Source organism: Heterodontus francisci, chromosome 30 (assembly GCF_036365525.1).
Source record: "Heterodontus francisci isolate sHetFra1 chromosome 30, sHetFra1.hap1, whole genome shotgun sequence".
In the NCBI taxonomy this organism is placed as follows: domain Eukaryota; kingdom Metazoa; phylum Chordata; class Chondrichthyes; order Heterodontiformes; family Heterodontidae; genus Heterodontus; species Heterodontus francisci.
Genome location: NC_090400.1, coordinates 52,886,046 through 52,911,575, shown reverse-complemented (window position 1 = coordinate 52,911,575; position 25,530 = coordinate 52,886,046). Strand labels below are relative to the sequence as shown.

The 25,530-nt window shown below is 43.2% G+C and overlaps 1 protein-coding gene across 4 annotated transcripts in view; it reads left to right on the top strand.

Annotated features, from left to right (window-relative positions):
- The window catches only part of LOC137346789 (multidrug and toxin extrusion protein 1-like), a 93,574-nt gene that overhangs the window by 51,875 nt on the left and 16,169 nt on the right, over window positions 1-25,530 (top strand). For 2 of the 4 annotated variants that reach the window (XM_068010644.1, XM_068010645.1), the window contains exons 2-12: window positions 8,045-8,201; window positions 8,709-8,810; window positions 9,633-9,701; window positions 11,780-11,928; window positions 14,150-14,192; window positions 19,858-19,902; window positions 20,964-21,061; window positions 21,170-21,267; window positions 21,888-22,001; window positions 22,999-23,066; window positions 24,524-24,632. In XM_068010644.1, the coding sequence (XP_067866745.1) occupies window positions 8,055-8,201; window positions 8,709-8,810; window positions 9,633-9,701; window positions 11,780-11,928; window positions 14,150-14,192; window positions 19,858-19,902; window positions 20,964-21,061; window positions 21,170-21,267; window positions 21,888-22,001; window positions 22,999-23,066; window positions 24,524-24,632 (1,042 nt within the window). In that variant the 5' untranslated portion in view covers window positions 8,045-8,054. The remainder of the gene's footprint in view (window positions 1-8,044; window positions 8,202-8,708; window positions 8,811-9,632; window positions 9,702-11,779; window positions 11,929-14,149; window positions 14,193-19,857; window positions 19,903-20,963; window positions 21,062-21,169; window positions 21,268-21,887; window positions 22,002-22,998; window positions 23,067-24,523; window positions 24,633-25,530) is intronic. The other 2 variants (XM_068010642.1, XM_068010641.1) reach the window with 2 other exon arrangements.

Sequence of the window (25,530 nt, the reverse complement as noted above, 5' to 3'; positions counted from 1 at the left end):
TTTAAAGTGTGTCTACTTCAACGCCAGGAGCATTCAGAATAAGGTGGGTGAGCTTGCAGCATGGATTGGTACCTGGGATCTCGATGTAGTGGCCATTTCGGAGACATGGGTAGAGCAGGGGCAGGAATGGATGTTGCAGATTCTGGGATTTAGATGTTTCAGTAAGAACAGAGAAGATGGTAAAAGAGGGGGGGGGGTGTGGCATTGTTAATCAAGGAGAGTATTACAGCGACAGAAAGGACGTTTGAGGACTCGTCTACTGAGGTAGTATGGGCCGAGGTTAGAAACAGGAGAGGTGAGGTTACCCTGTTGGGAGTCTTTTATAGACCTCCGAATAGTTCCAGAGATGTAGAGGAAAGGATAGCGAAGATGATTCTCGACAGGGGCGAGAGTAACAGGGTAGTTGTTATGGGGGACTTTAACTTTCCAAATATCGACTGGAAATACTATAGTTCGAGTACTTTAGATGGGTCAGTTTTTGTCCAGTGTGTGCAGGAGGGTTTTCTGACACAGTATGTAGACAGGCCAACCAGGGGCGATGCCACATTGGATTTGGTACTGGGAAATGAACCCGGCCAGGTGTTAGATTTAGATGTAGGTGAGCACTTTGGTGATAGTGATCACAATTCGGTTAGGTTTACCTTCGCGATGGGCAGGGACAGGTATATACCGCAGGGCAAGAATTATAGCTGGGGGAAAGGAAATTATGATGCGATTAGGGAAGATTTAGGATGCGTAGGATGGGGAAGGAAACTGCAGGGGATGGGAACAATCGAAATGTGGAGCTTATTCAAGGAGCAGCTACTGTGTGTCCTTGATAAGTATGTACCTGTGAGGCAGGGAGGAAGTTGTAGAGCGAGGGAGCCGTGGTTTACTAAAGAAGTTGAAGCGCTTGTCAAGAGGAAGAAGGCGGCTTATGTTAGGATGAGATGTGAAGGCTCAGTTAGGGCGCTTGAGAGGTACAAGCTAGCCAGGAAGGATCTAAAGGGAGAGCTAAGAAGAGCAAGGAGAGGACACGAGAAGTCATTGGCGGATAGGATCAGGGAAAACCCTAAGGCTTTCTATAGGTATATCAGGAATAAAAGAATGACTAGAGTTAGATTAGGGCCAATCAAGGATAGTAGTGGGAAGTTGTGTGTGGAATCAGAGGAGATAGGGGAAGTGTTAAATGAATATTTTGCGTCAGTATTTACTGTAGAGAAAGAAAATGTTGTTGAGAATACTGAGATTCAGGCTTCGAGGCTAGATGGGATTGAGGTTCACAAGGAGGAGGTGTTATCAATTTTGGAAAGTGTGAAAATAGATAAGTCCCCTGGGCCAGATGGGATTTATCCTAGGATTCTCTGGGAAGCTAGGGAGGAGATTGCAGAGCCTTTGTCCTTGATCTTTATGTCGTCATTGTCGACAGGAATAGTGCCGGAAGACTGGAGGATAGCAAATGTTGTCCCCTTGTTCAAGAAGGGGAGTAGAGACAGCCCTGGTAATTATAGACCTGTGAGCCTTACTTCGGTTGTGGGTAAAATGTTGGAAAAGGTTATAAGAGACAGGATTTATAATCATCTTGAAAAGAATAAGTTCATTAGAGATAGTCAGCACGGTTTTGTGACGGGTAGGTCGTGCCTCACAAACCTTATTGAGTTTTTCGAGAAGGTGACCAAACAGGTGGATGAGGGTAAAGCAGTGGATGTGGTGTATATGGATTTCAGTAAGGCGTTTGATAAGGTTCCCCACGGTAGGCTATTGCAGAAAATACGGACGTATGGGGTTGAAGGTGATTTAGAGCTTTGGATCAGAAATTGGCTAGCTGAAAGAAGACAGAGGGTGGTGGTTGATGGCAAATGTTCATCCTGGAGTTTAGTTACTAGTGGTGTACCGCAAGGATCTGTTTTGGGTCCACTGCTGTTTGTCATTTTTATAAATGACCTGGAAGAGGGTGTAGAAGGGTGGGTTAGTAAATTTGCGGATGACACGAAGGTCGGTGGAGTTGTGGATAGTGCCGAAGGATGTTGTAGGGTACAGAGGGACATAGATAGGCTGCAGAGCTGGGCTGAGAGATGGCAAATGGAGTTTAATGTGGAAAAGTGCGAGGTGATTCACTTTGGAAGGAGTAACAGGAATGCAGAGTACTGGGCTAATGGGAAGATTCTTGGTAGTGTAAATGAACAGAGAGATCTTGGTGTCCAGGTGCATAAATCCCTGAAGGTTGCTACCCAGGTTAATAGGGCTGTTAAGAAGGCATATGGTGTGTTGGCTTTTATTAGTAGGGGGATCGAGTTTCGGAGCCACGAGGTCATGCTGCAGCTGTACAAAACTCTGGTGAGACCGCACTTGGAGTATTGCGTGCAGTTCTGGTCACCACGTTATAGGAAGGATGTGGAAGCTATGAAAAGGGTGCAGAGGAGATTTACTAGGATGTTGCCTGGTATGGAGGGAAGGTCTTACGAGGAAAGGCTGAGGGACTTGAGGTTGTTTTCGTTGGAGAGAAGGAGGAGGAGAGGTGACTTAATAGAGACATATAAGATAATCAGAGGGTTAGATAGGGTGGATAGTGAGCGTCTTTTTCCTCGGATGGTGATGGCAAACACGAGGGGACATAGCTTCAAGTTGAGGGGTGATAGATATAGGACAGATGTGAGAGGTAGTTTCTTTACTCAGAGAGTAGTAAGGGTGTGGAACGCCCTGCCTGCAGCAGTAGTAGATTCGCCAACTTTAAGGGCATTTAAGTGGTCATTGGATAGACATATGGATGAAAATGGAATAGTGTAGGTCAGATGGTTTCACAGGTCGGCGCAACATCGAGGGCCGAAGGGCCTGTACTGCGCTGTAATGTTCCAATTCTAATTCTAATTCTAATTCTCTGGTTGGTGAGTCGGTTCCAAGAGGCTATGCATTTAAGATTATCATCCAAAAGAAAGAGATTAGGAGAATGTTTTGTATATAGAGAACTGTTAGGACATGGAATTCCACTTTTGAATGGGAAGTGCAAAAATAATTGGAAAATTCAAAGAAATGAAAGGTTTGAGAAATGGGACAAAACAAGCCAGCACAGCTGATTTGGGTCAAATGGCCTCTTTCTGTCCTGTAAAAGTTTTAATCATAAACAATATGCATTTTTTTGATCCCCTATGTCCATCTCCAAGAAATCTGTCAATCAGTCTGTCATCAATGGCTAGTTTTGTGACTCACTGGTATATTTTGTTTTATGTTAAAGGCACAATATAAATGCAAGTTGCTAGTGTTGGTTCAGTGAGCCCTTAAGGTGATTGACCTGCAAACCTCTGTTTCCCCATCTGGCCAACTGCCTGCAAGGACCTTTATACTTCCTCCTCCCTCCCTCATATGGCCCAACCAAGACTGAGAACTGTATAACAACAAACTTGTATTCATACATAGCAGCTTTAAAATGTTCCAAAGTGATTCACAGGAGAGATTTATCAAACAATATTTGACACTAAGCCACTTAGGGAAGAATTAGGACAGGTGACCAAAAGCTTGGTCAAAGACATAGGTGTCTTAAAGAAAGAGAGAGAGAGACATAGAAAAATTAAGGAAGGGAATTCCAAAGCTTAGGATCGAAGAAGCTGCAGGTAGGGTCACCAGTGGTGGAACAATTAGAATCAGGGATTTGTACCAACTCACCGATCACTGGAAATACTTTGTTCTGATTTACCTGACCAGGAAATTATAACCATGAACCATCACGCTGAGGTATAGCAGCGAACCCCCAGTTTACATTAAAAACACTGCTGGCATTTGCAGAGAAGGAATGAATCCTGACATGACGTCTGATGAGCAAGGACCTGGCTTTATTTGTTTTTCTTTTGCTGTATGGTGACTCACATTCACTGAGAAACTTTTTTTTTAATAAACAATTTTTTATAGAAATGCTCCATCTAGAATAAAACTCTGCAATGCGTCGATAATTTTGGCCACACCTGTGATCCAGTGGGAAACGTGCTTGAAGGAGAACCTTTACATTAATGCTGTAGCCTTATCTCCAATCCGTGTTCAGTAATGTTATCCAATGGTGTAAATCTCGGAGAAACATCAGCATGAATCACATTTGCATGGGGTGTTATCGTGATTCACTATTTAATTAATTTACTCTGCGGTTTACACAATGAGAAAGCGCTATAATACACAAACAATATTATTCTCAGCAAGGGATAACTAATTGCAAATGTAGGCAAACTTTTATTAATATTCTGACCCATTGGCCCAACATAAGGTAGACCAGTCTCTGTCACCTTCAGACTAGCACATTGGTACCGTAAAGGCTTCCTAATTACTTAACTGTGTTTGGGAATGGTCTGGCCTCAGAAGATTTGAGATTCCATCCCCCCTTCAAAGTTACTCTGTGCCACTGTCTTGATCTAGAGCCAGAAATTTACAAGTACCTGTCAATTTCCAAAATTCCCACACTAAAGTGAATTAACCTCTAGTTGATCTCAGGATCTACAACAGACTTTGTGGCCTTAAAAGGGCAGAACAGCTCAAAACAGCTCCACTTTTATAACAGAATAATACATGGTGTAATGCTCATCATGATACAGTAGTGCATCACTTGACCTACCAGTGAGCAACAGCATGGGAAATCTGTTAACATTTAATAAGTGTGTCCATGGCATGATGTTGCACCACTCTCCCTCTTTGAATCTGGTATTTGACTTCTACAAATAGGACGTGGGAGTCTGAAGCAACTCCTGGATTGAAAACCCTTAATTATATTTAAGATAAATCAATTGTCAGGGCCCATAGCCTTTGCAATATCCAGCTTTCAGTCGTTTCTTGATATCACGCGGAGTGAATCGAATTGGCTGAAGTCTGGCATCTGTGATGCTGGGGACTTCAGGAGGAGTCCAAGATGGTTCATCAACTCGGCACTTCTGGCTGAAGATTGTTGCAAATGCTTCAGCCTTATCTTTCGCACTGATGTGCTGGGCTCCCCCATCATTGAGGATGGGATATTTGTGGAGCCACCTCCTCCAGTTAGTTGTTTAGTTGTCTACTGCCATTCACGGCTGGATGTGGCAGGACTGCAGAGCTTAGATTTGTTCCGTTGGTTATGGGATCGCATAGCTCTGTCTATCGCATGCTGCTTATGCAGTTTGGCATGCAAGTAGTCTGGGTTGTAGCTTCACCAGGTTGACACCTCATTTTGCGGTATGCCTGGTGCTGCTCCTGGCATGCCCTCCTGCACTCTTCATTGAACCAGGGTTGTCTCCTGGCTTGATGGTAATGGTAGAGTCGGGGATATGCCGGGCCATGAGGTTACAGATTGTGGATGAGTACAATTCTGCTGCTGCTGATGGCCCACAGCGCCTCTTGGATGCCCAGTTTTGCATTGCTAGATCTGTTCGAAATCTATCCCATTCAGCACGGTGATAGTGCCACACAACACGATGGACGGTATCCTCAATGTGAAGGCGGGACTTCGTCTCCACAAGGACTTTGCGGTGGTCACTCCTACCAATACAGTCATGGACAGAAGCATCTGCGGCAGGCAGATTGGTGAGGACGAGATCAAGTATGTTTTTCCCTTGTGTTAGTTCCCCCACCACCTGCCGCAGACCCAGTCTAGCAGCTATATCCTTTAGGACTCGGCCAGCTCGGTCAGTAGTGGTGCTACCGAGCCATTCTTGGTGATGGACTTTGAAGTCCCCCACCCAGAGTACATTTTGTGCCCTTGCCACCCTCAGTGCTTACTCCAAGCGGTGTTCAACATGGAGGAGTGCTGAGTCATCAGCTGAGGGAGGGCGGTAGGTGGTAATCAGTAGGAGGTTACTTTGTCCATGTTTGACCTGATGCCATGAGACTTCATGGGGTCCGGAGTCGATGTTGAGGACTCCCAGGGCAACTCCCTCCCTACTGTATACCACTGTGCCACTACCTCTGGTGGGTCTGTCCTGCCGGTGGGACAGGACATACCCGGGAATGGTGATGGCAGTGTCTGGGACATTGTCTGTAAGGTATGTTTCCGTGAATATGACTATGCCAGGCTGTTGCTTGACTAGTCTGTGAGACAGCTCTCCCAACTTTGGCACAAGCCCCCAGATGTTAGTAAGGAGAACTTTGCAAGGTCGACAGGGCTGGGTCTGCCGTTGTCGTTTTTGGTGCCTAGGTCGATGCCGGGTGGTCTGTCCGGTTTCATTCCTTTTTATAGACTTTGTAGTGGTTAGATACAACTGAGTGGCTTGCTAGGCCATTTCAGAGGGCATGTAAGAGTTAACCACATTGCTGTGGGTCTGGAGTCACATGTAGGCCAGACCAGGTAAGGACAGCAGATTTCCTTCGCTAAAGGACATTAGTGAACCAGATGGGTTTTTACAACAATCGACAATGGTTTCATGGCCATCATTAGACTAGCTTTTTAATTCCAGATTTATTAATTAAATTCAAATTCCACCTTCTGCTGTGGTGGGATTCGAACCCATATCCCCCATAGAAATACCCTGGGTCTCTGGGTTACTAGTCCAGTGATAACACCACTACGCCACCACCTCCCCTACATGCTAGGTTGTGTATTGGTGCAGTGACATTCTTTGTACTTACCCGTGATTGGATGATTCTTTCCAAGTGACTTGCTCCCAGGTTGGTCCTCCGAAATATATCTCCCAGATTTGTTTCTTGTTTTCAATGAATAGAATTCTTATCTCTGCCGGCCAGATTACACTCATATCTGGTACTTTTCAAACTCCTACTCTATTTCATTTTTTTTCCCTGAATGAATTGATCTCCTTGAATAAAAGTAGAGTTTGAAAATTATGAAAATAATAAGTGTATGAGGGTGATGGCCAAAATCACTGACTGAAATTTCAATTAATAAATAGCTGGGCTCTGGGTATAAATTAATTAATTAGATCTTTCCAGGGTTAATTCAGGTGTTGATTGCAAGGTTCTCCTCACACTGTGTGAAGTGATGTAGAAAGAGTTGATTTAGTGCAAGAGCGAAACAAAAAACAAAAATAATACTGGGCAATGGGCATTGAATAATCAACTGCTGGAGTGTTCATCCATTTGTTGTGTGGGGTGTTTACATATTGGTTTTTATAGTCTGTTACTGAAAGAGCATTTATATAGCACCTATCACATCCTCAGGATGATTAATGCTGTTTGAAGTGTAGTCACGGGGGTAGATTTTCAACCTGCCACCCAGGTGTAAAACTGGTGTTACAGATCCCCGGATTTCATTTCCACACATTGCCAATTCACAATGCCAGCTTTAAGCCCTGGCAGCAAGTTAAACATGTACCAATGCATCTATTATTGTTCGAGGTAAATGGAGTTTGTAAACATGTTGAATTTAATGATTAGGGTTATTACCTACAGTGAGACAGCATTTTTGGAGAACCTTTGTCTTATGGACTGCAAAGGTTCAAGAAGAAGCTTCAAGAAGAGGTTGAAGAATCTCACCACCAGCTTCTCAAAGGTCAACTAAGGATGGCCAATAAATGCCGGGCTTGTCAGCCACACCCACATCCTGAAAATGAGTTTAAAAAATACACAAATGTCACTGGACTTCAGTGAATCTCAGCAACTTTACCTCAGAAGCAAAATTTTGACTGTATCAATACGCACAAAAAATGACCATTGTATCGCAAATCACTCTAACTGACATAATCCATGAGTGCAACTTCTCAGTGTAGTTCACATGTTACACAGGACACTGAGTACATCCTTCACCCCTACACTACCTCAAAGTGGACACCAGCCAACAGTGCAGAGTTAAATCATTCATTCATTCTGCTTTCTCACCTATTGTGATGGAAGTTTTAAAAACTGACATATTTGATGTTTGAATACTTATATGTAGCAATCCTGCAAAAGCAGTGAACCCTAAACATAGATGCTGCAACTCCTGCAGCTCTGAAAGGACAATTATTAAAAATTAATCATGACCAAAAGTCATTGTAATCACATATTACATCAGAAAGGGGTTGTGAAACTGAATGGAGATGGGTAATATGACGTGGGAAGGTTGATGGGATGGGAAACCCAAACAGGAGAAGTATAATAACTGGTTTATTTTTCCTTTGGAATGAAGAATTGTAAAAATGGAGACTTCAATGCAACTAAGCTCTGGTAATGTTACCGAGACACGTGAAACCCATGGCAACCTGTTACTGAGGAAAATGAAGAGATTGACACCCGTCAACTTCTGTCAGGAAGCGATACATATTTCCAGACTGGCTGGACCAGTGGTGAGTTTACACCCGTCTAACATCTCATCCTTCACTCTCCGCTCTCTCCAGAAATATATCTAATTGTCCGCAGAGCCCATTATATAATTTCCTTCAATTTATCCATTTGTACAATCGATTTTATTGAACTCTTTTAGAAAATCCACTTCAGCGGCCTTGCCTGTTAACTTATTCCACAACTCCCTCTCTTAAAGGTGAAAATATTCCTCTTTCCTTTGCTTTTTTACTTCAAAGGCTGTAATTCCTCATTCGAATATGCTGATATTTGAACCCTTCATCACAGTGAATGATTTTGCCTGGAGCAACTTTGCCAATTTCCTTCATAATCTTGAAAACCTCATTGAAATCACCTTAAATTTGCATCACCTTTTTGAAAAAAGACGATTATTTTCAGTAAGAAACATGATTGTTTTAATTAGATTACAAGTTTGTTTTTAAGGTACAAAAGAGCATGATCAAAATTAAGTGGCCAGTGTATATTATTTAAAATTCATTTTCCTTTAACAGTTTTTGACACAGCTGCTGATATTTCTAATAAATATTGTCAGCACCGCGTTCTGTGGACATTTAGGAAAAATTGAATTGGGAGCAGTTAGTCTTGCCACAGCGGTGAGTTTATGTTCAGAATATGCACATTTATTCATCATAATGTATCCTTCACAAAATAATAAATTAACTGCATTGCTTCCTATTAATTTCAAGTTTAGTGAGTTTATCAGCTGATGAAATGTTCCTTGTAAAATGCTTGGGCTTGACACTGAGCCAAGGAAGGATACATTAGGATAGGTGATCAAAAGCTTGGCCAAGGAGTTAGGTTTTGAGGAGCATCCCTAAAGGTGGGGAGAGAAATGAAGAGGCTGAGAGGTTTAGGATGGAAATTCCAGAGGTTAGGGCCCAGACAGCTGAAGACATGGCTGTCAGTGGTGGGGCAAAGGAAGTGGGGGATGCACCATAGGACAGAATTAAAGGAAGACAAAGATCTCGGAGTGTTGTAGGGCTGGAACAGCTTACAGAGATAATGAAGGGTGAGGTCATAGAAAGATTTGAACACAAGGATAAGCAGAGTCACTGGTGTACTGGGAGCCAATGTAGGTCAATGAGCACAGGGGTCATATGTGAAGGGGACTCGGTGCAAGTTAAGATATGGGGAGGAGAGTTTTGGATGACTTCCAGTTTACAGTTTGGAAGATTGGACGCTATCGAGGAAAGCATTTTAATAGGAGTGTCTGCTGGTAGCAAAAACATATCAAGAGTTGGTACCTGAGGGGAAGGAGGAGAGAACAGAGAAAGAATGGGGAGGGAAAAAGAAATTCACAATGGTATTTTACTCATTGACATAAAAAAATCCTATTTTATATTATTTTGTGGCATGTTGATGGCGTCTATGATGATATTGCTAAATGTTTCCTTTTCTTTATTTCTTTTGGACAGGTAATAAATGTATCAGGTCGCTCCATAGGTGTGGGCTTGTCTTCAGCGTGTGACACTCTCATCTCTCAAGTAGGTGCAGCTAACTCCAGGCTGTACATTGGACAGTGATACTCTCTTAATGGAGAAAAATATAATTAGCTATCTCAGAGAAGAATAAATCTTTAAAGTTCAGGCCTTGTGAAACTCAAACCCCCGTATGAATTTGAGCCACACAGACCAGGGACGTACCAGATAGAAATCCTGGTGTGTCCTGAATTAGTTGATCTCAGTGAGTGCAAGGCTGCTACAATTGGCCTTGACTCTCTTGAGCTGTGGATCGGAAAATGATCCAGTGATTCTGAACTAACAAGCAAGGAGGTTGGAGGTGAAATTCAATGAGGGAGACGGATTGAAATGGCCAATTGCAAATCAGCGACCCATTTCACACTCTGCCCAATTACCCTGCAGAATATAAAATGGGCTGGTGATTCGCTAGCGCTCATTTTGCATTACCACACAAAGTGCATTGCACCTCTATTGAGTGTCTTTGTCACAGTATATAACTCTATTTCCATTCTCAGCACCACTCTTAGTATTATAGCACAATTATCTTGAGGAAAATGTTCGAGAACATTGTATGGAGAAGAACATTGAACAGGAAGCGTTTGATGTTTATCTCAAAAACACAATGTTATAAGGGACCGGGAAGCAATAGGCCATGTGTGACAAGTGTACTGGAATTCTCTGATGTCTCGGACAGTTCACTAGATCTCATGTACACAAGAATGCAAGAAATAGGAGCAGAAGTAGACCATATGGCCATTGAGCCTGCTCCGCCATTCAATATGATCATGGCTGATCTTGGGCTTCAATTCCACTTTCCAGCCCGCTCCCCATATCCCTTGGTTCCCTGCGAGACCAAAAATCTATATCCCAGCCTTAAATGTACTTAGATTTTTTAAGGTATTTGTTAAAGTTCGAGGTGTTAGTCTTTTTTGTTTAGAGTTTAGTTTTCTCTAATTTTGGGGACACGAAGAAAACTTGCAGAAGCTTTACTTAGGAGATAAGTGAGTTGGATTGAATCCAAGATGAAGAAGGTGGTTTAAACAAAGGACAGCATTGATGGATTAAATGGTCTTTGATCATTCCATGCTTTACCATCTTATAGCTTCAATTTCTTGTAAATTTCCTCTGCACTGTGGTCTAAGTAAAGTGGTTCAGATGCACTTTACACTCTGGTGGCTGTGGACTGAACAAACCTGGCACATTAAATGCTAAACAAAAATGGTATCCAATCATAATGGTTTTGGTTAAGTGGGGTAAATATTTTGATATTCTAATGTTTTTATATATTGTTGCAGTTATTACTTGTAGAGCCTGATTTTTAGGCCCCACTGGTGCCAGGAACAGATGTGGGTGGCTGGGCTTGTGCTAAAAATAATGACTGTCGGCCTGTGGCCCGGTTCCCCGTTTTCATCCCACCTCGGGCCATTTTCCCAGAGGTGGGATAGTGGGGTGGCAGGGCAACCTGCCCACATGCGGCAAGTAGCCAATCCAACTAATTAAGGCCTCTAAGGTCAATTGAAGGAAAATCCCATTCGGCCTGCAGATTCCCAGAGGCGGTGGGGGCCAATTTGACTGCCTGGAGGTGACTTCCTGGCAGCACACCAGGGTGGGGGGGCGGGGCAGCGCTCTGGGCAGCCCTAGAGGCCCTCCCTGCAAACCTGGGTGCAGCAGCAGCCTCAGGCCACCCTCTAGAGGGATCCCCCCACACAATGGTGGGCTGGCTGCAAAAGATTTTTTTAATATAACTTTTAAAAAGCTGGAGTAAGTGCACCTTCATTTTGAAGTGCCCTCTCCCTCATTTTCCTGCCATGGCAACCCGCTGCTGCATTCAAGCTGGAAGGCTTCTGATTGGCCCTCCAGCTTTGAGAGCCAGCTTGCCGCCCTTAATTGGACCGTGAGCCCACCCTCTGGCCATTAATTGGCCACCCCTGGAAAATCTCAATGAGTGACTGTTTCCCAGACTGTGTGAGTTTCTGATCCACATTTGAGTCTGATGGCGGGTTCAGAAGCCTGCAGGAAAATCCAGCCCATAGTGTCCATCGGAATGGGGTGGTCAATATTGATCCAATTCATTTTAACAAAACTTTTGCTCTGATTTTCAGACACATGGCAGTAAGAACTTGAAGCGAATTGGAGTGATTCTCCAAAGAGGGATTCTCATTCTCATGATAGCCTGCTTTCCCTGCTGGGCTATCTTCATCAACATCGAACACATTTTATTGGCTTTCAAACTGTCTCCTGCAGTAGCCAAGTGAGAGTCTTGTCTTATTTATTTATTACAAAAGAGAATAATTGATGATGTTTGTGTGACAGAAAGAAGGCCATCCTGAGTTTGCAGCCCCAAAGGCAGAGCGTGTTAGTGAACACAGAAGTGTTGGGTCAAGGAATGTTAGGATGGAGGTTCCAGCTTGCATATTTACATATAGTGAGGGGTTAATCTCAGCTGGATCGGTGTCAAGCAGAGGCCAGATAGTTTCCCCAATAGAGAGTGGGCCAATGAAATAGTGAGTCAATCATCTTGCAGTGGACTTCACCTGACATCCAACAGAAGAGCAGAATCGATAGAGAATAGCAACAGGTCACATGCTGGGAATGAGAAACTAACTTAAAATTCAAAAGGGGAAATAGCGTAAGAAAAGAAACCTATTGTAGAACTGAATAAGGTAGACTTAAATCCTTGGAATGAGGGGGATTTCAGGAGGGTTAATATATCATTCCATTGATGCTTTCCACAAACTCTATGAGTCAGTCCACTCTGTAATAGGCTGGCTGGAGGCACATTTCATTTCAAGAATTGAGTCAATTTTTTTCCTCCCCCCAAGATCCTTTGCAGTCTGACCAAAAATTGAAGAAGTTAGACTGAGTGATCCCGTGATTTAAACTCACATCTTATTAGGAGTTCGATATGCATTCCTCTAAAGACCAGAACAGCTGCTTGTTTGATTCTTTAGAGAATAAATAGAATTATAGAATAGTCTAGAACAGAAGGAGGCCGATCAGTTAGTCCCTCTTTCCCATTCATTCCCCATTGTGGCACAGTGGTTAGCACTGCAGCCTCACAGCTCCAGGGACCCGGGTTCAATTCTGGGTACTGCCTGTGTGGAGTTTGCAAGTTCTCCCTGTGTCTGTGTGGGTTTCCTCTGGGTGCTCTGGTTTCCTCCCACAGCCAAAAAGACTTGCAGGTTGATAGGTAAATTGGCCATTATAAATTGCCCCTAGTATAGGTAGGTGGTAGGGGAATGTAGGGACGGATGAGGATGTATAGGGACAGGTGAGGATGTGGTAGGAATATGGGATTAGTGTAGGATTAGTATAAATGGGTGGTTAATGGTCGGCACAGACTCGGTGGGCCGAAGGGCCTGTTTCAGTGCCCCACCCAGAGTGCATTTTGTGCCCTTGCCACCCTCAGTGCTTCCTCCAAGTGGTGTCATCAGCTAAGGGAGGGCGGTAGGTGGTAATCAGTAGGAGGTTACCTTGCTCATGTTTGACCTGATGCCATGAGACTTCATGGGGTCCGGAGTCGATGTTGAGGACTCCCAGGGCAAATCCCTCCCTACTGTATACCACTGTGCAACCGTCTCAGGTGGGTCTGTCCTGCCGGTGGGACAAGACATACCCGGGGATGGTGATGGCAGTGTCTGGGACATTGTCTGTAAGGTATGATTTCATGAGCATGACTATGTCTGTCTGTTTTCCTATTGTTGATTTTTCTCCTGTATCACCTCAATAACCACAATAACAATCCTCTCCTTGAGTTTCATGGTTTATTGGATGAATTTTCACCCCTGACACAGTGTGAATCCACAGCGGTCATCCAATAAAGTCCATCTACCACACCGTGACATAGTGGTTTTTTTTTATTCATTCATGGGATTTGGGTGTTGCTGGCTAGGCCAGCATTAATTGCCCATCCCTAATTGCCCTTGAACCGCTGCAGTCCATTTGGACTTCGTAGCAGTTAGATACAACTGAGTGGCTTGCTAGGGCATGTAAGGGTCAACCACATTGCTGTGGGTCTGTAGTCACATGTTGGCCAGACCAGGTAAGGACAGCAGATTTCCTTCCCTAAAGGACATTAGTACTAGCTCTATTCTGTCAACAAAAGTATTTTGCATTGGCATTACATATTATTTTGCTTGCCAGCTAGCTAATGCAGTTGTGCTTCTCTCCATGATGTTTGTATGCTTAGCTACTTTATTTATAGGGAGAAATGTGTTTTAAATCGGATTGTGTTTTGATGGCAATACACCTTATATACAGATTAATTGCCCCATGTCCGTGCTTTGTCAATAATTTTGTCAAATGTCTGTTGTGCAACATGTCAGTGCCTATTCCTGAGCTATAGAAGCTTTGGCAAGTTTCATCTTGTAGATGGTATACACTGCTTCTGCGTTTTGAGTTTACCTTTGGTTACAGGTGGTGATGTTCTATGATTTCCCTATTGTTATCAACATCTTCTACATTCCTTGCAGGTTAACACAACTCTATGTGAAGATATTTATTCCTGGTCTTCCTGTAAGTAAACTATTTTTGGCAGCGTCCACACACACACAACTCATTAAAGAACTTGACTCATTCATTACCTGAATGTGGACTGACCCAGAAGAGTCCAGCCAGCAAAGATCACAGTGGATCTCCCTGTGACTAACTGGATAGCTTTTATTAGTAGGGGGATCGCGTTTCGGAGCCACGAGGTCATGCTGCAGCTGTACAAAACTCTGGTGAGACCGCACCTGGAGTATTGCGTGCAGTTCTGATCACCGCATTATAGGAAGGATGTGGAAGCTTTGGAAAGGGTGCAGAGGAGATTTACTAGGATGTTGCCTGGTATGGAGGGAAGGTCTTACGAGGAAAGGCTGAGGGTCTTGAGGTTGTTTTCGTTGGAGAGAAGGAGGAGGAGAGGTGACTTAATAGAGACATATAAGATAATCAGAGGGTTAGATAGGGTGGATAGTGAGCGTCTTTTTCCTCGGATGGTGATGGCAAACACGAGGGGACATAGCTTCAAGTTGAGGGGTGATAGATATAGGACAGATGTTAGAGGTAGTTTCTTTACTCAGAGAGTAGTAGGGGCGTGGAACGCCCTGCCTGCAACAGTAGTAGACTCTCCAACTTTAAGGGCATTTAAGTGGTCATTGGATAGACATATGGATGAAAATGGAATAGTGTAGGTCAGATGGTTTCACAGGTCGGCACAACATCGAGGGCCGAAGGGCCTGTACTGTGCTGTAATGTTCTAAAAAAAAATTTTTTAAAACTGCTCCATTCAGTATGCCAGACTTATCAGGATGATCCCCCAACTGATCTCAATTTGGGATCCATAATGTCTCAGCTTTCCATGGCTAGATAGTAGAAGCAGTCTTGAACAACACAAAGATACGTACAATCAGAGCTCCAGTACCTCACCAAAGTCACTGTTCTGTTATATTCCAGAATATAGCAGTGGTTAGCACCGCAGCCTCACAGCTCCAGCGACCCGGGTTCAGTTCTGGGTACTGCCTGTGTGGAGTTTGCAAGTTCTCCCTGTGACCGCGTGGGTTTCCGCCGGGTGCTCCGGTTTCCTCCCACAGCCAAAGACTTGCAGGTTGATCGGTAAATTGGCCATTGTAAATTGCCCCTAGTGGTGGTAGGAGAATGGTGGGGATGTGGTAGAGAATATGGGATTAATGTAGGACTAGTATAAATGGGTGGTTGTTGGTCGGCACAGACTCAGTGGGCCGAAGGGCCTGTTTCAGTGCTGTATCTCTTTATAAAAAAAAAAGCCAGTTGGTGAAGGATAGCACTGGAGCCAATCTTTACTCAGTCTAACACTTATTTACAGAGTGAAACATTACAACCATAGACCTCCTAACTCAACCACACCACAGTTTCAATAAATATGAGCTCAAGTGAAACCCATTTAATGCCTTCCATCTGCATATAATTAATTAATTATACAGAATTGTCATACAATTAACATGTTCTTCATATGTGAGCTTAATATATGAAATAGGAGCAGGAGTTGTCAATTTGGCCTCTTGAACCTGCTTTGCCATTCAATAAGATCATGCCTGATCTTATACCTCAGCTACATTTTCCCACATTATTCCCAGATCCCTTGATTCCCTTAGTATCCAAAAATCTATTGATCTCTGACTTGAATACACTCAATGACTGAGCATCCACAGCTCTCTCTGGTAGAGAATTCCAAAGTTCACAACCCTTTGACTGAAGAAATGTCTCCTCATCTCAATCCTAAATGTCCAACCCCTTATTCTGAGTCTGAGGCCTCTAACTTTAGACACACCAGCCAGCCAGGAGAAACAACCTATCAGCATCTATCCTGTTAAGCCACTTCAGAAATTCACATGTTTCAATGAGATCACTACTCATTCTTCTAAACTCCGGGAATATAGGCCTAGTTTACTCAATCTCTCCTGATGGGGCAATTCCCTCCTCCCAGGAATCAATCCAGTGATCCTTTGTTGCACTCCCTCTAAGACAGGTATATCTTTCCTTGGATGAGGAGACTTAAGCTACACATAGTACTCCAAATGTGGTCTCACCAAGGCCCTGTATAATTGCAGTAAGCTATCTTGACTCTTATACTCCAATCCCTTTGTAATAAAGGACAACTTATGATTTGCTTTCCTAATTGCTTGCTGTAGCTGCATGTTAGCTTTCTATGATTTGCATACAAGGACACCTAGATCCCCCTGAAGAGTAACATTTAAAAAAATCTCTGCTTTGCTATTTTTCCGACCAGAGTGGATCACTTTACATTTCCCCACAATATATTCCATCTACCTAATTCTTGCCTACTCACTTATAGAGAGATACAGCAGCGAAACAGGCCCTTTGGCCCACCCAGTCCACGCCAACCATCAACCACACATTTATACTAATCCTACATTAATCCCACTTAACCTGCCCAAATCCTTTTGTAGCCTCCTCACAACTTACCTTTCCACCTAACTTTGTATCATTAGCAAACTTGAATACATTGCACTTAGTCCCCTCATCTAACTTATTAATATAGATTGTTAATAGCTGAGGCCCAAGCACTGATCCTTGTGATACTCCACCAGTTACAGCCTGCCAACCCGCAAATAATCTGTTTATTCCTATGCTCATAATCTGTTCACTAACCAACCCTCAATCCATACTAATATATAATCCCCAGGTGTCAGAGACAAATAACCCTTTAACCCCTTCATTTTCTAGTTCTGAAATGATTCAGTGATACCCTTATTGGTGACAGTGGTTTTACTTTATTTAGTACAAGTAAGATTTGACATATGCCAATGTTTGAGCAGTAGTATCAAAGTATCATTACTCCCTGGGTAGAAGCACAATCTCCACGTGAATATACCCAATGGTTGTGTACCAGGCACTGTCGCGCATTTAATGCAACATGTGCACGTGTGGGCCACCTGCCAGCCCATTCTTCCGTGAGGGTTCATCTGTGGGATGGTCCCAAGCCTCCTCTGGTGGAATAGCTCTACACTTTAAGGGCTCGGAGAACCCTTTCTCACACTCTTGTTACACAGCAAAGCCTATGGAGACTGGTTTAACCTCATCATTGCCTTGCTATGATTTGAGCTGCTCAATTGCAAGAGATGCCATGTATCTGCCCGCCCAGGCCAGGTCAGTATCTTATGATCCCTAACATCAGCTGTTTTCTCAACTTTTGGACCCTTATCAGCATGTTGACATTTCAATGCTAGTGCCTGAGCAAAGCACAGAAAACATGGTGGCCTTGCATCTAGCTATCTTAGCTAGGATTCAAGTACTATTGTTTGCTCTGTATTTGGGCCTCTGTAATTCTACCAAGGTGATATCTTTTGGTTCTCATAGCAGCCTGTCAGTTTTCACGGTCTGCTTGAACTTTACCTTTTCATCATTTGGTCTCTTTTAAACCCTTTGGGGCCAATAAAACATTTGGTCAATGAAAGCCCAAACCACACTTTCCCATCTAGTCACTGCTCAGCTGTTTCTAACCAGGGCGTATCACTAGCAGGAATACAAATATAGTTCAGTATAAGCATTATTATATCACAACTAGTAAAACTGTAATTTACAATCAGTCAATCATAGTATTTAAGTTAAGTTCTCATTAACCAGCAAGAAAACCTGATGTAGGGATTTCCTAAGACTCTCACACTTATGAGCTCTAATTTTGTTTCATAATCTCTGGTGTGGCATCTTACAAATACACTCTATCTACTGGTTCCCCTTATCCACCCTGCTAGTTACATCCTCAAAAATCTTTAATAGATTTGCCAAACACGATTTCCCTTTCACAAATCTATGTTGCCTCTACCCAATCATGTTATGATTTTCTAAGTAACTTATTATCACGTCCCTAGTAATAGATTCTAGCATTTTTCCTACTACTGTTATCAGACTAACTGGCCTATAGTTCCCAGTTCTCTTTCACCTCCTCATCTCCCCCCTACTCCCCCACCTTTCTTGACTAGCAGGGTTACGTTTGCTGTCTTCCAATCCATGGGGACCATTCTAGAATCTAGGGAATTCTGGAAGATCAAAACCCAAACATCCATTATTTCTGTAGCCACCTCTTTTAAAACCCGAGGTGATTTGGCAGGTCCAGGTGATTTGTTGGCTTTTAGTTCCATAAATTTCTCCAGTACTGTTTCTTTACTAATACTTATACCCTTAAGTCTCTCATTTCTATTGGACCTTTGGTTCCTCAGAACTTCTGGAATATTTCTGTGTCTTTTATTGTGAAGACAATTACAAAGTATTTGGTTAATGTCTCAGCCATATCCTTATTCACCGTTATAATTCCTCCTGTCTCTGCTGCTAAGAGACAACATTTACTCTCACTAATCTCTTCCTTTTTACATACCTATGATGCTTTTACAATCTGTGTTTATGTGTCTAGCCAGTTTTCTTTCATATCTTATTTTCTCTTTCTTTATCAGTTTCTTCGTCATCTTTTGCTGAATTTCAAAATACCCATAATCCTCAGGCTTACTACACTTTTTGGCAACATTCTTTCTTCAATCTAATACTATCTTTAACTGCTTTTGTTAGTTTACTGTTGGACCACTTTTCCTGTGGTTTTTGTTTTATTCCTTAAGGAATATGAATGAATTCTTTAAATGCCATTGCCTATAAACCATTATATCTTTTAATATATTTTCTCAATCTATCTTAGCCAATTTGCCCCTCATACCTACGTAATTTGCTTTATTTAGAATTAAGACCCTAGTTTCAGACTTCACTGAATCACTCTTAAACACAACATAAAATTCAGTCAGGTTGTGATCACTTTTCCCCAGAGGCTCCTTTATCGCAAGGTTATTAATTAACTGTTTTATTCCATACAACAAAATCTAAAACAGCCTGTTCCCTTGTTGGTTTCTTGACATACTAATCTAGAAAAGCATCTTGAATACATTCCATGAATTGTTCCCCCACACCTAATGGAGCAAATGGGGCCATGGTTTAACATCTCAACCAAAGGATGGCAATTCCAACGGTACAGCACTCCCTCGGTACTGAACTGGGAGTGTCATCCTAGATTTTCACACCCCTTCGGAGTGGCACTTGAACACACAATCGGCTGACTCAGAAGTAACAGTGCTACCAACTGAGCCATGGCTGACATGGTTATGCAGAGCTTGGACTTTTCAAGTTCTAGGCAATTATATTTTGAGCCATACAGGGCCTGTGCAAATGCTCTACAGTCAGGTTGAACACAGGTCTGGCTCAAATTTTTGAGAGATGTATGAATGTAACTTTCTTCTGTATTTCAATAGTGATTGTTTAGTTTAGTTTAGAGATACAGCACTGAAACAGGCCCTTCGGCCCACCGAGTCTGTGCCGACCATCAACCACCCATTTATACTAATCCCACACTAATCCCATATTCCTACCACATCCCCACCTGTCCCTATATTTCCCTACCACCTACCTATAATAGGGGCAATTTATAATGGCCAATTAACCTATCAACCTGCAAGTCTTTGGCATGTGGGAGGAAACCGGAGCACCCGGGGAAACCGGAGCACCCGGAGGAAACCCACGCAGACACGGGGAGAACTTGCAAACTCCCCACAGGCAGTACCCAGAATTGAACCCGGGTCGCTGAAGCTGTGAGGCTGCGGTGCTAACCACTGCGCCACTGTGCCGCCCCAAATTGATGCTAATTATTTTCAATATTCTTTCATAGGCAGTATTTCTTCATAACTTAGAGATCAGATACCTTCAGAATCAGGTAAAGTCACTGAATTTTGAAGTGTGCATGAAATTACTTTAATAATTATTGCAGTAAGATACATTTGGGAGTCTTTGGTTTTATTTCCCTTATTTTGATGGTTAACTGCAATTGGGCAGATTGCGCAAAATATTTCAGGAGCTAATTTGGACAAAGTAGCTACACTCATATCATATTACAAAATATTTACAGCACAGAAATAGACCATTCAGCCCTCTAGATTCACACTGGTGTCCATTCTCCACACGAGCCTCCTCCCACTGTTCTTCATCAAACCCCTTCAACATACCCTTCGATTCCTTTCTCCATCCCCTTTAATATGTCTATGCTGTTCACCTCAACTACTCCTTGTGGCTGAATAAATGAAACTAGTTTCTCAGCCCAAAGGGACTGAGTGAGGGTCATTTCCATATTCACTGCCTGGACAGTAATCCAGTGGAGCCAATCGTCCAATGTAGAACCCGTCCAATTTTCATGCCAATGAAATCAAAAGGATAAAATTGGGTGGCTTCCACAATGGGCAGGCATTCTGTTTTGCCAGATTATCACCCAGACTGAATGCGAAAATTACCGCAGTCGTTTTGTTTTCAATGACTGTATATCACTCCCCAGATGTACTCACAATTGGTAATATCATTGCATGTGTGCACACAGACACACGGGCATTAGGGAGCGAGCTATCCAAGGAGGAACCCTTACTTTCCCTTATTTGTAGATTATTCCATTGTTGAATCCAACTCAGAGAGTGTGGAATAGCAGCATCAGGGGGAATGGTTGAATGGGACACTTATCAGATAGCAATGATAGATGGAGAAGCTCCCTGGAGCACAGGGAATTTGAATTTCTTGATCTAACAGCAAATGGCAAGTTCCAGCAATGAGCCTGATTCAAGTGAGGGAAAAGGGATCATGTTAGATCAGGGCTCATTGTACCCCAAACACGGACATTGGGAGAGCAGTTGCACCCTATCTTCCTGCTATCGTGGCACCGTGTCACACACCCTGTTGGTTTATTGAAGGGCAATTCCGAGGACTGACTTTATTGATTTGTTCCCACCTCAGGGAATCATCATGCCTCAGATGTTCACTAGTTTCATAGCCAACATCGTAAATGCTGTGATCAATTATCTCTTACTCCATGTGCTGACATTGGGAGTGTCGTAAGTAGCAAAGAACTTTAAAAACATTTTATAATATCTGATAAATAAAACTTCCACAGAACCAGGCTTCATTTGAAGCTACTTTTAATATGCTAACTTGTCTTTCAGAGGCTCGGCTGCTGCCAATGTTGTCTCTCAGTACTGTCAAGTTATTCTTCTGTTTGTATACATTCGATGGAAAAGGTTGTACGTTAAGACCTGGACAGGTAGGGCCCAGGGGGTAACTTACACTTTGGGCAATGATGTGAAATTCAATTACTCACCCAGTATACACCTCCTCAATTCCCCTTTCCAATGAAATGCAAGGAGAGAAAAATTGGACAGGACGTTTCATGGGAGTCTCATTCAATCCCCTATCTGTGTACAATACTCGCTTGCTTTGAAGGTTCTTATTTATTGATTTGTTTCCTACTTTTCCTTCTGCTCCTCCTTCCTGTCTTGGTTCATGCTGTGCAACATTCCCACCAGTACTATTAGTTCTCTTGCACAAATGGCCATGGTTTCTGTGAGAGTCCAGACGTTACTGACCACTGAGGAGATCAGAAGCAAATGTTCCCTCGCATTACTGGTGCCATCCAGCACTGCCACGATTTCTCACAATGCGCTTCCTGTAATGAGTGCAGTTTCCCACAGATTGCAGAATCGCCCTTAACACTGACAAATTTCATGGCAAAATATACCCCAGAGAGAAACCCAGGGCCAATGTGAAAGCTGAGGTGAGCTGGATGATATGAAAGTTTTTCTATCTGCCCTATTTCCCTTTCTCCTTATGTGCTTCTCAGATACTGTCTATTCTGTGTTAGTAACTCCATTTTTTTTTGTGTAGGATGGTCGATTGACTGCCTGCAGGAGTGGGACCACTTTTCACGGCTGGCAATTCCTAGCATGATTATGATATGTTTTGAACATTGGGCGTATCAAATCGGAACTTTTCTCATAGGTAAATAAACTAGGACACTAGCTAAACTAGAAAAACACACCTTCCACTATTGCTAACTGGGCGAAATGGAGACAGGAGTCAGTCTACAAAATGTAGAGTCAATAGATACATTCAAAGGAGACAAGCAAGGGCACTCTTCCCTCTCTTGGCACTGGGGTTTACAACACGGGGAATTTTATACTCTTCCCCGCATTGGGTTTGGAGATGGGGAGAGCATTTATTTGGACAGGAGGGTGGCGGGGCGGATCCTTGCCAACTTCCTGTCTCCACCCAAATTAAGTGCAGGGTGGGAAGGCCCGTGGAAAGCTTTCCCGCCCTGCCGCCAATGCTTTCCCGCCCTGCTGCCAATTGAGGCCCTTAAGTGGGAAATTAATGCTCAATTAACGGCCTCATCCCACTGCCGCTAGTATTAGCCCAGTGGAGGGCAGGCCTGTCACTTCATGAAGAGCACGGCAAGAAAACATGCGTGGGGGTGGGGGTGGGAGTCGGGTTTGGGGGACCCCACATTAAAAGGCACAGTGCATGATCAAGCGACCCAGCATTGAGAAGTGGGGAGCCCGCTGATAGCCACCACCCCCCCCCCCCCCATCCTTGCTGCTGAACCCCTACAACCCACTCTCCCACGACCCCCAACTCGTGAAACCCCTGCTGCCCTGACTCACCTGTGGCCTGGTTCCAGCACCTCAGATAGGTCCAGTAACTACAGAAGCCATTATCAGACCATACTTATTGTATCCTGGCAGCAACGTCTGAGCGACATTGGCAAATCCCTGGAGCCCTGTCACCTCCTCACCTTCTCAGATACAGGTCCCCGGGGGATGGGGAACAAGGAGGGGAGGGTAATTAGAGGTTGACACCCACCCCCCCCCCCCCTCCGAAATAAAAATGCAAGAGGTTCTGATGCTGAAAGGCTAATTCTACATAATATATTTTCTCTCTTAATATTAGTTAACTTCAATCAAGTTTAACTTACTGTTTGTTCCCTTCCCTTTCAAAGGATTAATTAATGAAGTTCAACTTGGTGCCCAGGCCATTATTGATCAAACTTTAACAGTAGCGTACCTGGTAAGGCTGGTTTCTGTACAAGTGCAGTTCTAACATGCCTCAGTTTTTCAAGCTGTTGTTTGTAGCTATAGCTTCTCATTCCTAGTATCATACTCGTGAACCTTTACAATGCTCTTTTTGTGGCTGTAGTATGATGTGTTTAGACTGCATGCAATTTTTCAATTGTGACCTAACCAATATCTTGCAGAAATAAACATCAGTTCCTGGCTGTTACATAAACTAAGAACTTCATTTGTCTTATAATTGCCTTTTCTGCCTGTGCTCCATCATTTCAAACATGATACAAACAATCTGACCATATAGCTTATACTTCCTTTCACTCATGTTTTTCCAAAATGTACTATGACCATATTTCTCAACATTAAACTACATTTGCCACCGATCTGCCCACTCTACTAACCAGCTTATATTTGCCTGCAATCCCTGTATCCATCCTCGGTTTGCCATGCATCTTAACTTGGTAAGATCAGCAAACTTCAATATTATTTTATCAAGCTGGTTTTCCTCTCTGTCTTCTAATGTGCAGATAGGCTGTATCACAGAAGTAGAACTGTTGATTTGACGGTGTTGGTAATACATGGCACACATATGGATTATTTGTGACATGTGGAGGACTTTTCCATTAGGTCATCCAGGTGCTCATGTGCATTGGGATTTGTTCCAAATTTTGTCAGAAGCTTTCTAGTAACTCACTGAAGGGGTCCTTCATCAACAACAATGCCAATAATGCATTTACATAGTGCCATTGGCATTGCTGTGGGATTATTGCTGTATCAAACAAAACTTGACAAGGAGTAGTGTGATCAAAAGCTTGGTCAAAGAGGTAGATTTTAAGGAGCATCTTGAAAGAAGAGAAAGATAGAGAGGTGGAGAGGGAATTTCAGAGCTTAGCGCCTAGGTAGCTGAAGGCATGGCTGCCAATGGTGGAGCAATGCAAATGGGGGATGCACAAGAAGCAAGAATTAGAGGCATGCAGAGACCTCGGTGGGCTGTAGGGCTGAAGGAGATGCAAAGAGAGTTAGGGTTGTGGCTGTTGAAGGGATTATATTGAGTGTCAGAAGACAATTTGAAGATGGGAGGGAAAGATGCAAAGGAGGGAATCACAGCCAATACAGATCCTCCACTCATTCAGCATCCATGCTTTGGACACATTGTAGTAGGGTTAACAGATAGTAATTAAAAATAAAAACTCTGATTTTATTCCATCCAGAAGCACGAGAGTGAGGAAGGGGTCAGGGTTGGGGTGGTGGTTAATGAGGCTAACTGTAATGCTAACTGCTTCCCAACTGAGATCAGGTAACTCATCACAAAGGAGGGACTGAACCTCTGACCTTCCTGGTCTGTTTGGTGATATATCCATCCACATGTATATTGATGGAGCAGTTGCTTTCAACAACAGATTAAATTCAGGGAACAAATAGAGAATAACGTACACGTTTATTTTCTTTCTGCTGCAGATTGCTTCCGGATATGGCATAGCTGTAACTGTTCATGTGGGTAATGCACTAGGTGCCAGAAATCCAGAGCAGGCTGCAAACTCTGCTAAAGTTGCTATATACTGCATTGGTGAGTCCAATAGTTTAAACTCATTGACAGAAACTGTTGTTATTCAAACAATGTAACCCTCACTATGTCTCCAAAGTTCTCCCCTTTTAAACCCTCCTGAAGGATTTTGGCTCCTCATTGGGATACCCCTCTCTGGGTGCCAGTATTTGCTGTGACCTTCCCTATTTGTCATTTTTTGTGTATGAGCTGGACAGTTGACAGGCTATTTGACTGCAAGAGTTATCACAGCTGAGCCTGATTCTGTCCTCGCCTGATGTCGAAACACAAGACATTTCCACTAGGGTTTTAATAACATTTCTATCTGTTTTTGTGATGTGGCAATGCCAGCAATGCTGCGTTTATTGCCTATTCCTCGTTGCCGAGAGAAGATGGTGGGCAATGTTTCCTCTAAGCTGTGCGGCCGCACAGCAATCTGAAAGTTCCTGCGCAAGAGTTAGCCCCTTTAAGTTATCAGATGTTCTCCGCCATACATTTACACAAATTGACTGTCCACAAAAAGAAAACAATTAAGGGTACGTTGGTGGTCGTTCTCCTTCTAGATCCACCACTGCCCTGATAGTGATGGTGCTTCCCCAATGGTGTTAAGCAAGCAATTCCAGGATTCTGACCCAGTGACAATGAAGGAATGAAGATATATGTTGAAGGCGGCATGGTGTGAGAGTTGGATGGCCATTTGGTGGTAATGGTGTTTCTACTTCATTGCCACTCTTCTCTTTCTCTGTGTCAGTAGTCACAGGAGATGGAGATGCAGCCTGTGGATCATACTATACGACTGAGGTTGGAGGAGTGCACTGTCTTTTCTTGTTCCATTGTTCCACTGGTCACAACATATATTTAAATGTTTACCCAGTTACCGATACAGTCAATCATATACTCTACTCTTTATCCCAGAATAAAA